This window comes from Hyposmocoma kahamanoa, unplaced genomic scaffold, assembly GCF_003589595.1.
Source record: "Hyposmocoma kahamanoa isolate Upper Pololo Valley unplaced genomic scaffold, ASM358959v1 93, whole genome shotgun sequence".
In the NCBI taxonomy this organism is placed as follows: domain Eukaryota; kingdom Metazoa; phylum Arthropoda; class Insecta; order Lepidoptera; family Cosmopterigidae; genus Hyposmocoma; species Hyposmocoma kahamanoa.
The window spans coordinates 2,718,751-2,732,494 of NW_020654810.1; the positions used below are offsets into that span (position 1 = coordinate 2,718,751).

A 13,744-nucleotide genomic window follows, 5' to 3' on the forward strand; every position below is an offset into this window, starting at 1 on the left:
AAAGTTAACGATGAGCAGAAAGAACGTCGCGTGATTAGTGCATATTTGTTATAGAAAATTCGACGCCGCTGGCGAGAAAGAAAAACGTTTATGATATACCGACAGGTGACGAAACATGGTTACATAACTATGATCCTGAAAAAAAGCGACAGTCCATTGTATGATGCTTTGAAGATGAGCCGACGCCAACGAAATGTCGTCAAACACGAAGCACACAGAAACAAATGGTCTGGCCTGATTTTTCTGCATGGCGGGACACATTGCTACAGTAATGCTAGAGGATCAAAGGACAGTTAACTCCGAATAGTGGTATGGAATGGTGTTGTCAGCTTGGTATGACAAATGGCCGAAGTCAGGAATCCGGCACCTCCTCTGGCATCACGACAACTCTGCTAAGCACACTAATTCATCATCAATCAAATTCTAATGCTCGACTACTTTCATTAAAAAAATGTATCTATCCAGCCGCACCCGCCATATTCCCCTGACTTAGCATCTTGTGATTTTTTCCTCTTTCCAAAAATTTAAGAAAAATTAAAAGGCAAGCGGTTTGAAAGCAAAGAAGATGCCTTGGCTGCTTATAACTTGGAGATTTCCAAAAAGTCTAAAGAAGAGTGGTCATCAATATTTTCCAAGTGGTTTAGACGAATGGAAAAGTGTATACATGTTCATGGTGAATATTTTGAAAAAATCGATACCTGTAATAAAGAACAAATTTTATAATTTTTGAAAATCTAATTTCTTGTTGCATGACCCACGTATTATATAATACTTATTTGTACATTACTTTAGTAAATGAATCATTTGTTTCTTTAGAAGTATCATAAATACATATACATAACATGTACATGTTATAATTTAATATTGGGAGTATTCGAACAAAAACTCGATAAGTCACATTTTCACTTGTTCTTCTTTTTTAATGCCAAACTGTATTTATTATTGTACATTTTTAGGAATAATTTATCCAGTCTGAACACAAACCTAAATAAACGCTAAATCTTCCTTCAAAATACATTTCCAATGCACTGATTTGAACGCAGTCATTGACCTACCAATAAATCGGGACGTCGGGTTCGCGCTAAAGTGTCCGCACCTATAGGGCGTTAAAATCGCACACAGAGCGTCAATCGCGCAACAGTCTTCGTTTGTTCGACTGACAGCGCGGTTGTCAATCAAGCAGTACTATATAATAATAACGTAAAAATTACTACAGTAAAGTGTAAAAACAGGATTTTGTATCATATTGTCACCAAACAAATATATTGTGTTGTCATAGTTCTCATTTAAAAGTGTTATTTTATACAGTTTTATAGTATTTAATTTAAGTTATATATAAATGAATTGTGAGTATAAATTACAAAGGCACACAAAATAATCAAATAGCTAACTGTCCTTTTTCTACACATTGCATGCGCAAAAGATGGAAAGAGACCCATCACGTCAACTTCAAGAAGCTTATATAAACTTCTTGGTCATTTTCAATTGTTCGAACCACAAGCGATTGAAATATTTAGAACAAAGAAACTATAGAGTCACTTTGATTTTAATCTTATTTTTAAAATGATTTTTAAAATTAAATGTTAGCAATAACTAATAAAATATTGTTGTACTCGTTTTACGCCTTGGGATTACCTATCAGAAGTCAGAAACTACATTTGCCCAAAATAACGTTAGCTGGAATTTTCATAATGTCAAATGTATTTAATTTTTTTAGAAAGATTACAAAACAAAAGCTAATTTTGCCTTAGTGAAAAGCATCAAAATTACTTGAAAGCGTAATGGTTTTATTATAAATCGGTTGTCAGAATTACGGATATTTGAGTTTACGTTTAGTTGGAATATTGGTACATTTCTCTACCCTTATTTTCACATTTGTAATAATATTTGTATGTATGCCCAACTCTATTATTTCTTTAAGTGAATTTGTACAAAATTCGACATAATAATATATATAAAAATTAATTAATATTTAGGATAAAGGCTACTCCATTACTCTTGTGTTCAAGTAATTTTCTGTCGAAGCTAAATAAGGTGCATTTTGTTAAGTTTCCAGTAGAAGCTGAATATGGTGTTTTTGGGCCCTTAAATTGTTGCAACCAAAATTAGGCAGTACTGCAATGATGTTATAATTTAAATTAAATGTTTTAGTTTTTTATACTTCGTTACATGTCACTACGTTTTTATAGGTTAACTTCAGAAATTTTTTTCGTGGTTTTTGTATTAGACCTGACGTCCATTTGTTGGTAGGTCAATGAACACAGTGCAACAAATTCATGAATAAGACTAAGTCAGAATAGGATCGAATTTTATCCAATTTATTGGTTTTTGTTCCGAAGTTCCTCATATTCATCTCTCACTGGGGTAAGCACAAAGACTGCAACCTTCCACTAGCTACATTCCTCACAAATTTCATTCTCGTACTGCATTCGCATTAGCCTTTTCACTTGGTTCTTTTACCTCCACTTTCGTCGAGATCTACAAGTGTCTACGTTGTATAAGCAGGACATTGAACTAAACTTCATTCAGTATAAAACTAAATTAACGATTTTGATTCATTTTAAGGCAACTTTTGTAAGTGAGCAATTGTGTAAACCATACCCTCTTGCTGCTAAAGATTCCGCAGCAGCCTGGAATTTTTTGTCTACTTTTGGATACTTTTTCTGTGCGTGCCGCACGGATACTATCTGTGAATGTGTAGGAAACAGTTATTGCATATTTATAAACTGAAAAATTCAAGACGTAACACAACAATACAAGAACAATACTATATGAAAGGAGCAAATGTTCAAACTCACCTGCAAGTTTATGCGTGTACGAGGTAATAAATTTCTGAACATTTCTCCTAAACTGTAACAACTGGAACTATATAAGTAATTACGGAAGGGTAATTTCTAAATAATTTCCTTTTTTGTCGGAAATCTTGATAGAAAGATAACCTCAAAGCTAGATATGTTAGGTCCGTTTTACGCAGTGATTCACGTTCTTTACTGACAGTTAATAAATAAACAACACTGTAATAAAGTAATGTTACAATCGATTCCCAAATTTTTATTAAATTTTGCATTAAATTCTGCTTAATTTATATCATAACAAAATATTTGGTTAAAATATATTGTGATTCATAACTGTGTTTTTTTATTTGCGTAAAAAGGAACATTTTAACGTTCAAGTCGAAATTAGTTCTGAGTTATGCCAAGGGGGGCAGCACCAGCGGCTTGGGTTGTTGTTTCCTATCCGCCATTTTCCAGTCGCCATTGAAAGGTGAAAACTTGGCTAAATGTCGGTGATGATTTTAAGGTTTTGAGTGGTTTCTTTAAGATTTGAACAGTTTTTAGTGTTGTGAAATGAAAATGAAGTGCCCCGGACTACCATGACGCATCAAAATCACCAAACAAACGGTGCAAGTCTTGAGGATTGCCACACAAACTTTTTCGCCTTGGTAAGTCACTTTTACATTGATGAAAGAACTCGTATGTACTTTTCTTTCGAAATCATTGTGTTCTAGGTGATACGCTAAAACTTGTGGTATTGTTCCGAGGAGTCTCAAACAATATTTGATAATTTTAAAAAATGAGTCCACGACGTCCTAGTAGATGATCTGATTATCGTCGGTGGAAGCTGGTACACAAAAATCACCTTATTGCGATACGGCAATTACATCGATCTATTGCGTTAAAGATTCTGTATGGGACGATTTACGTTTGGACAGATAATGACGCTCAGCCGTTAGTCATCCCTGGCATCGTTCTCGCCACTGTTCAGAGTCATGTTGTGTTGCTAACTCACAAAATGTCAACGCATTCGGTGAGCGAGGCCACAAGAAGCCACCGGCCCATAGAGGTCATATTGAATTCACCTGGCCGTAACGCGGACCGTAATGCGTTCGCGAGACTAGTTTCGCCAGGTCGAGGAAATAACTTTCTTATTACATTTTTAGCTCCGCCGATACACACGGCCGGCCGATGGGGAAGGTTGTGAGATTTGTTTATGTATGAAACGGTCAGGTCATTCATTATCGTAGTGAGTCGCTTTGCGTAATGTTCGTAGCTGGCGCGAATTTTATCAGATCGTGTGGTGGTGAGGATTAGCGAGGGGAGGGGCGGGGGCGGCTGTCCTCGACGCGCTGGGCGCTCGCGAGCAGCACGGCACACGGCGCCACTTCCACCTGCCTTGTTGCCACATCTCCGCCACTCGCGGCGCGGCGGCGCGCGCCGCACGCCTGCACCCGCCGCCCTGCCGCCCGGCCGCCCGTCTCCCTCTGTGCTCCGCCTATCTCGCCACGATACAAATTACCGATTTCTTGGCCTGCCTGCTTATTGTCTAATTATTTATGCGTCGTTTACGGACACCGCGGCTTTTGTCGCATGGAATTTCTCATTGTCCATCCGCTCGTTGCGCACCGAAGGTTTCTCAGTCTATCCGTCCACGAGTTCCATAATCGTTCGTTGATTGATAAATACCTTACATCATTACAGAGTTCTATCTCGTTGCTATCGCTAAAAGTTCTTTACCTGGGACCATCAAATCAAACACGATGCGGTAGCATGTACTTACTGACTGACTTATGCCAGGTACACGACATCACAGATGTCTCGGGGTCGGTGCGCGCACGCCACTCGGCCGGCTGCGCAGGCGTCTTGCGCTCATTCAACCGTTTATGAATGGTCGTAATGATCGTAACTTTCCCATAAGCGGGCCTCCGCCCAAGCCCTACTGCGTTGCGTGTGGGTTCTGCATGAAATGACGAAGTCATGCTCTTTTGCGTTTGTTCTGAAGTGAAACTTGCCCATTTCCATTTACGTTTGGTTACAAACAAATCTTTGCATGTGTGTTATTTATAAATCCTATATCCTCTTACTTTTCTTGGTTTACCAGTCATTCTATTTTACTTCCTATGTTGACGTACAAAAATTCTCCAAGACTGACATTTGCTTCTATTTTCAAAACGTTAGAAAGCTGAATCAGTATGTGCCTTGCTAATGATTTTCTGATGTGTTGTTTTTTCGTCACGTTATTCACAGGAAACAATTTTACTCACGATGCTAATTGTAATGAGCTAACACTTGCTTTGTTTATCCTGGTGCGAAACTAAATGCTATTTACTGATTTACGAATCTCACTCATAACATATTCATATGGTATCTGACGACCGCCGTCCCCTATCTCCGTTCTATGCATACAGAACACGATTCCAATTTCGTTCTCAATGTTCTTTGTTACCCCTGTTTTATTAAAGTCTAGTACAATCTATGGTTTCTCCTTAATTCGTGGTGAGCAAAAACTTGTTGACTGCTCAGTTGGATTGTTTTGTGCCAAAGAGTTTTTAGAGTCGTCCCTTTCAAGGTCTAGTTGATGTACTATTTCCTTGTTTGTATTTTTGATGGCGTGTTGGAGAGGTTCACGCACACAATCATTAAATCCCAATTGACTGTCTCACGAGCATTTGCGAAGTCATCAGTTTAAAATTAGCACTCGTACAAACATTTTATAAACCATGAAATACTTATATTTAAACTTAAGCAGTTAACTTAATGATGTTAGATGTTAAAACATGTGGTATGCGAGTAAATAAAAAGGCAATTATATTCGACAACTCTGCTTTACGTGTTTGTGCCAAGGCCGTGGAAAACAGCTACCTGGCTTCACAGAAATCTGCTTTTATTTATGCAAAATATCTGTCTTATAGGATTATGGACTAACTAATACTAAGTGTGTGTGTGTGTGTGTACAAGTCTTGTAAGATATTTATTGTAAGAGGCGAAATTAGCAGTGTATTGATGCTAAACGCAAAGTCTACAATGTTAAAAATATTTACATATGAGAACAGTGAACGCATTCCGTGCGAACGTAGTTTGAACTTATTTTGAATGGTAACAAATGTAACTCAGTGAAATTTTGAAGACACGATATAAAAACGAATGTTTAGGATCATTACAACTTCATATGGGTTCAAAAGGTTGATTCTCGACTGTAACACCACGACCGACAAAGAAATTTTCTAAACAAAACACATTCTATAGATTCTCAAAAACCACGAACTTAGGTTAAATAATAAATTCATTATATTAAAAACTTTCATCCACATATCTAGCACATTTCTTGAATGAACATCAAACTACGAAATGAAAAATATTCGCTGAGATGTGTTTTCAAACAAGTGCTATCTCGCCCACGCACACGTGCTCGCTCAGGGCCGATAGAGACAACAATAATATTATCAAATGACAGACGCGGTTGCGCGGCGTGGTAGAACATCGATTAATGCAACAGGTGACATATGAAGAAGGGTAACTTCTAATCATCGACGCATTCGAATTAAATTAATGCCGAATTATGATTAATAATGGTATGCCGAAAATTTGTTATACCGCGGGGGTCTGGTCGCAGCTGATACCTTATCTGGTTGTCACTGCCCTCAAGGCCCGCGCGGGAACGGTGGCAGTTGCTTATCGTTATCAGTCACTAGCTTCACAGTATATTCGCGCAATTGTCACTTAGCCGCCATTCGATTTCAATAGATTGGCTGTTAATACTCCATTCAATGATGTCAATGATAGGTACTATACAATCGAATTTAATTTTGCTATTATGAGTGTGGCACATTTTTTTCGATTTTTGGAGAAAATTCTAGAAGTTTGCACACATACTGTAGATAATATCTTTCTGAAAGCCTGGAATTAGTGTTTGTATTTTGCTCTGTTTTTGATAACGCACACACTCAACATGGACCCGAACTAGGGATACCCTGTGTCGCGGGTGCCATGGACACACACATAGACAACCACAAATTACACCCAAACTCACGAGAGAAATAACTGTGTGCCACACAAACATTTCTCCCGGCCCGGGAATCGAACCTGGGACCTCTGCGTTGCAGTCCGGCAAGTTAACCGCTCGGTCACGGAGGCAGTGAATATATTAATATGTTAATATATTATAATAAAGTAAATTGATGTGTTACTATGAGCAGACATATAACTATTTTTTGTCTTTTATATTTAATCATTCCGAGATTTAGAAGGGAGATCTTATCCACTCTGTTTGTTGCTAGATGTTTCGGTAAATATGTAGCTCTTCCGATTTATATCCATAAGTAACTTCATTTCTAAGGATGCTTGGTGAACCTTAAAAGTTTCCAGAACAATCACGAAATCAAGTTTTGATTCGACGACAAATTTTTAACCACAACTGGAGCAAATGCAAATTAACTTAGAAATTAAAAGCCTAAACACAACGCGACAAGTGTGTTAATATAACTCTATTATGTTTGTAATGGGCCAGTTTGCAGTTAAACGTGTTTTATGGCACCGAATGGCCGAACATCATTACGTCATTTATTATCATTGACAATAAGCATTCGCCGCGGTGGCCTTATCAGCGCGTCTTTGCTTATTGATGTTCGACATGTTATTTTCCCTACGAATTACGAAAATAATGATCTTGAAAACAATCACATTGTTTTGATCGAATGTCAGATGTATACATTTTTGAATCCCAAAGCCGAAAAGACCTTTTTAAAGTCGTTAATTTTAACGCCGTTTATTCCCTTTAATTATTTGTTTATTACTTAATTAATTTAATCATGAAGTGATTATAAAATCAAATTGCACGTAAAAGATAAACGGCACCAAAAAGCCGGCCCCCGAGTGCAATACGTTTGTCCTTTACTTCGTGTTTTATTCTGAGGCGCTCATTCCGGGTCAAGGTTTTGTTTTGATAAGTGTCTGGATGGAATTGTTTTTGTTGTATATATAAGTTCATAAATCACAACACACCTTGGACAAAAAGTTTGGATGTTAATTATTCAATGATAATCAATAACGGACAGATCGGAATAGTTAACGTAAATTTCAAGTTACATATAATATTGATAATACCTTCCTATGAAATCCCAGAGTGGTTAAAAATTAAAGGCAAAAAAAATCGAAGCAAAATAATTATAATTAATTTTCTTCTAAATACACTACCGTAATAAAGTTATGATTGTTTAACTATACAGAAATATAGAACGAAATACAATGCAACTCATGTGGTATTTCAGAAGGAGGTATTACTTACTTCCTTGAAGTTAACGTAAATATACTCCTATTTCGATCTCTCATAAGCACTTCAAAGATCAAGTCTTATTTCAAAGATTGTCCTAATTTTGTAGTTATTTGTATGTATTAATGTTCCAATTTGGTTTCCCATCCAATTACAATTAGGATATGATATATTGACTTAACCACATTGCATAGTCTGACCGCCGCCGCGGTCGCAAGAATGAGGGTCAAGATAACAGAAGAATTCTCGCTATAGTCGCCATGCGTCCTACATTCGACACTTGCTCTCACAGCTCTGCTAAAAATTAAGCATGGTATTAAAATCGATCGACGTAAACGAGTCAGCCTTGTGCTCCACTTTCGCTTTTATCGACCAAGTTTTTTTCCCAACAATTGAGAGCTGCAAATAAGAAATTAAATTCTTTGGATGTTATTAGAACGGAAACGGCGAAATTCTTAAAGAACTTAGATTGCTCATTGTAAACAAAATTCGAGCTTTAAACCTTAATTAAGTCTGGACTACGTGCTGCCTTGAAAATTAAGTTGTAAATCTTGAACAAGCCACGATTAAATTCCATGTAACGAAAGTGTATAACCAAAATACCTTATCCATTTTTATATTTTTCTTCCCTTTCTTACGGATTTCTCCAGTTTCTAGCAATTGCCCAAAAACTGTTTTCGTTGCGTGTTCGCAGACAGGTTCGTTGATGTAATAATTAATCTTAACGGTTTTATTTAATTTTTTTTAATTCCTCATATCCAGCGCATATTGCAGATTGTAGAAAATTTAAAACTAGGTGAGCCTCATTCTCCTATCCGGTTTCAACCGTTATGTGCCTAACATGTAAAAATTCTATAATGTCCGACATTACATAACTTGTTGTCGTTATCGATATAAATAATTTGACCTCATTTCCGACAAATAGTTAACAAATTGAACGTAAGCTTTACAATGCAAGTGCGTTGCTGCATTTGGCTTGCGTCGCAGTAATTTAGATCGCCGACGTAGAGTCGTTGCGCAATGTCATATTGTTCTTCGGGTAAACAAGGGCCTCACGATACAGCAGTGTCGGATACTCGGCCGAATCGGAGGGCATGCGATTAAATTTAAAACGCTTTCGCGCGTCATGCCCCCTCCTGGCTGCCTTAATGGTCGTAACCACGATGGTATGAACTCGTTTCTGCGATCAGCCACGAACGCTGCGTCCGATGTTGTCGAAACAATGCTTGGTTGGCGTTTTATGCACCATTTATGACAGTTTCTAATAAATTCTAGCTGCATACCGCGATTTTTAAACCGTGGCCGTTTGTTCCTAGACCTGCGTCCTATTGTCCTTATTTATAACCGTCAAGCGACCACGTCACAGTAAATCATGACGCTTATTATGACAATTACAAGCACTTTGTCCTTATTCTTTGTGACTAAGTCAACCACCATAACAATATTTTACACTTATAACTACTTTTTCCTGGTTACATTGAAGTCTACAGCTATGTTTTGTTGGTTGCGCTGGACGTCAAATGGTGGTACGAGTTTAGTATCTTACCAAATACTTAAGTAGCTTTCGCGTACTTGCCGTGTGCCACTTACTAAATGGTGCATGGTGTTGTGTTTACGTGTCACCAAAGAGCGGCCGCGTGCCGTGAGAATGTATGCTCGTTAGATAGAGACAGTAGTGAGCTTTCGGTGGTCGAAGCGAGAAGGCGTATACTACTTTTATGAGTCGTAGGTGAATAATGCTCTGCAGTTGTTACATGTTAAACAGCTTTTGAAATGTCTGCTACTTTATCATTCGTAGTATGACCGTGCAACCAATAGCGGTAGCTTTATCTACTTCTGTGCTTTACATTGACTCTCTGTACTGCACAAGGTTTTATATAAGGCGAATTATTTTTCGTCTCCACTAGATTAACAACTATTTTATACAGACCCTTGTATAACGTGTCTAGCAATTTTATTAGTGATTAATAATGTCAATGATTTTAAAATGCAAATTCTAAAAGTTTGCAATTAATTTTTATATTTAGTTATTCGCGTATTACACAATCTAACTTCGGTAAAACTAGGGCAAATCCTCAAAATTCTAGACGTAAGGTCGACGAGTTCGTTGACCGCCGGCGGCGCGCGCCTATACCGTTAGTCGTATAGCGTACCTCACCGCCTACCTGCTTACCCTTTACCCTTGCGGGGTGTAGATAGAATCTGGAATCGTCTGGATTTCTCGAACTAGTTTCTGGATCAAGTTGTGATTTTTTTGTAGGACGATTTGAATATCGTCGGTTTAGTACATTTCTACAGAAATTCGAAAAAAAATTCAAGGTAGCATATTTTAGATTTTAATGAATGTTTTAATTACAATATTTATGTCCCGTTTTAGAATTCATTTTTGGTTCTAATTATGTTTAAGTTTTAAAATTGAATTTTAAAACGGAACATAAATATTTTAAACAGTCGTGTATGACACTTTCTACAGAACACCGACGTTATAGTTATTTGCGGATGAACTTAACAATTTTCGTTTCTAATTTATTATAGCAAGTAAATTCCAGTGCGAAGCTTATGTGGTATATTTGATTGACCTTGCCAGCGATATTCATATGGATTGGAATCCACAACAAAGGAACAAAACACTACGATGTCTTCATCCAAGATGGGACTTCCTGAAGTAAGGAAGAAATCACTGCCGTCATTTGTCACCATCTCTTGGAACATCGCCAATATTCTTTACATTTCCTGAATGCGAATGTAATATATATATTTACCTTTATTTCCTCGCTTATATTGACTGTTCCCAAGTTCAACGTCCCTCTTCCAATTGTTAAGTAATTCCATTTGATTATTATGGCACTATAAAAAGCTGTGAAACAATAGGGCAGACATAATTTCAGACGATTTATTGGCGACTGGTCACTTGTTGCTACAAAAACTGGCCTCTAGACGCGCGAAACTGGAATGTGGAAAACTGTCTTTGAACAATGGTCAAGTAGCTATTGAACGAAAAATAAGATTCCATTGAAGTTTTATAACATGCCTTTATCTTTTTTCTATACTTAAAAATACCTTACTCAAAATGTCTAGACGACCTCGGTGGCGCAGCGGTTATGCATTGACGCTAAATCATAATAATAATAACGAACACACTCAACATAGACCCGCACTAGGGAAACCCTGTGTCCCCGGTGCACTCATAGACAACTACAAATTTCACCCAAACTCACGAAAGTAATACGTAGGCCATACGAATATTTCTCCCGGCCCAGGAATCGAACCTGGGACCTCTACTTAGCAGTCATCATGGTAACCGTTCGGCCACGGAGGCAGTAAAAAAATATAATGAGTCAAAATGAGTACGTGCCAGGTTCGATTCCCAATGGGAACAGTTTACGAAATAATTTTGATAGATAGATTGGTTCTGGTTGTTCTATGTAATTCTGTCATAGTACAGGGGATTCTCTAGTTCTCGAGTTTGGTGTGGTTCTCTGACACATTATTATTCATTGCTCTTTTTAGGACGTTCTGAAATATAAATCTTACGTCTGTAGTAATATGGATTATGATAAAAAATATCATTAATCCTTCAGTTTAGGTTCATTTTAATAAGTACTTTGTAAATCAACTGGCAGAGATTCATTGTTCGTAATTATAGAGTTGTATTAACATACCTGTTTGGTTGTGCAGCGGGGCTGCGCCCGCGCCGACGTGGCCTCAAACGATTGATGGCGCGTGCCTCCCGACGCGTTAGTCGCATAACAATTTCATGTTTTGTTCCATGTTAATAATATAACGCGTCTAAACATGATGGTTTTGCTACAGCGTTAATGGTGCCAGGTACAAGTGTAGCTTGTATTTGGGTCGATTATATCATGGACTTCATTATATTCGCTGCTCAGCTTTCAAAAGCAAACATTGTCGGCAAATTATCATAATTATTTACTGCTTTATAAACTTGAATACGTAACCGAGTTTGACCTAAACATTTTTGCTAATTGTAGTTATACCAGTTATCCAGGTGGGACAACTCACCTATTAAGCAAAAATTTTCTGAGTAGACGCTTTGACTTATTACCGTTGGCGTAGTAAAAAGGCTGATTTATAAACTAATTATGTACATATTGTAACCATTTGTCCTCGCCCTTGACGACAGCGAGCATTCTTGTCAAACAAGAATGTAAATCCTACTTCAATTCTCAGCCGCACTTGATTTTTCTACTACACTACGCATTCTCCATCCTTGTCTTTACTATCGTGTCATTAATCAAGAAAAGAAATGGAATGTGACCTGAGATATAGTCACTGGCCATAATCTTGCCGTCATTAGTTAATTTCCTATGTTTTTTTACATCATCAATTTAATCTGTTCCAAAGAGGTCAGAGGTAAATTGTCGGCGACGATTCGGAAGAGATAACCGTTTGCACGGTTTAATTTATCTTGTGCTCTTCTGTCTCTTTCGGTCCAGTTGTTTTTTCTATAGGATAGAGTGAGATATACAATGTCGTAAATGTCTAGCTCTTTGCAACCTCCCACTCTAAACTATGGTAGTTGATGTCAGAATGTCTTGTATGTAGGCAATGTATTCGAGAACCACATAGTACTTTTATGAGAACGTAGCACCGCAAGCCAGGTAATATTGTCTACAGTAAACAGCGTTTCAACAACTTCGATAACTTCTTTTAGCTAAAAGTTTTCAACTAAGAATTTATAAAGAAACTGTGTGAAGAAATAAGAATGAAAACTTTTAGAATAAATTTTCATTATCTTGAATTGAAAACTGTAAACTCGGTTTCATGTATATTATGTAGGCACGGCAGCAAGGCGTGGAATAAGAATAATACACTTGAAACAGAGAGAGAACAATCAATCACTGTTATTATATGTTTGTTATCGTAAATGGCGGTCAGGACAAGAGTACAACTTCGCAAGCATGATTTAATGTTGTTCCTAAGACAAAGCGTTTGTAACACGTTCTACGTGCCGTGATGTAAAATATACTACAGCGCAGTCCGCAATAATGACGACGTTCGCGGAAATAGAGCCTACCACTTCTGTCACGCACTTTGTAGGTGCCGATCCCCGCAAGATAGCCAAAGCTGCTATCTGTCATGTGTAATGAGAATTTGAACAATTCCCTTGCGTGTTCATAGCCCACAGATGTATTCGAAACTAGCAAAGGTACAAAGTGATCGCTTGCACACGCTAAATTGTGACTTTGTTTACAAACAACTTCTGCGTGTTTACTTTCCATCCTACCGTCACTAATTTAGTTGATTAATTGATGCCATCTGACTACGGTTTCGACGGGGAGTTCAATAAGAGTAAAAGAAGTCAAAACTACCCTTGTTGGGTCACTAATGACGTCACACGATAAAAATGCAGTAACGAAGTGCACGACCGGCGGGCGCGCCGCCCCAGTACGGGCGCACGCGCAGCTAGCCGCCCGTCACATCACCTCGATTGTTTACCCCGCTAGTAACGTAACCGCGCGCTGTTGCCGCCCCGCATTCGCCTCCTCTCACTTTCGCGATTATCGTCTCTCTCACTCAACATACCTCCGTCCCGCTTTATCGACTAGCGGTGCTCGACTTTTTTGGACGTGCAATTTTTTCCAATCTCAGTTATGATTTGTTTTATGGCGTTATTGTTTACTGGCCAACTGTAATGGTACAGATTTTTTTTTACAATACAGCAATTTGTACATGT

At 37.9% G+C, this 13,744-nt stretch overlaps 2 protein-coding genes across 2 annotated transcripts in view; one reads left to right on the forward strand and one right to left on the reverse strand.

Moving 5' to 3' along the window:
* LOC113237519 (39S ribosomal protein L50, mitochondrial) overlaps positions 1 to 2,953 on the reverse strand; it is a 6,482-nt gene extending 3,529 nt beyond the window's left edge. The window contains exons 1-2 of the mRNA XM_026474032.1: positions 2,799 to 2,953; positions 2,602 to 2,687 (exon numbers count right to left, since the gene is read on the reverse strand). Coding sequence (XP_026329817.1) covers positions 2,602 to 2,687; positions 2,799 to 2,840 — 128 coding nt within the window. The 5' untranslated portion in view covers positions 2,841 to 2,953. The remainder of the gene's footprint in view (positions 1 to 2,601; positions 2,688 to 2,798) is intronic.
* Positions 2,954 to 3,339: 386 nt separating this feature from the next.
* LOC113237615 (mediator of RNA polymerase II transcription subunit 13) overlaps positions 3,340 to 13,744 on the forward strand; it is a 107,653-nt gene continuing 97,248 nt past the window's right edge. Inside the window, exon 1 of the mRNA XM_026474211.1 lies at positions 3,340 to 3,442. Within this exon, the coding sequence (XP_026329996.1) occupies positions 3,374 to 3,442 (69 nt within the window). The 5' untranslated portion in view covers positions 3,340 to 3,373. The remainder of the gene's footprint in view (positions 3,443 to 13,744) is intronic.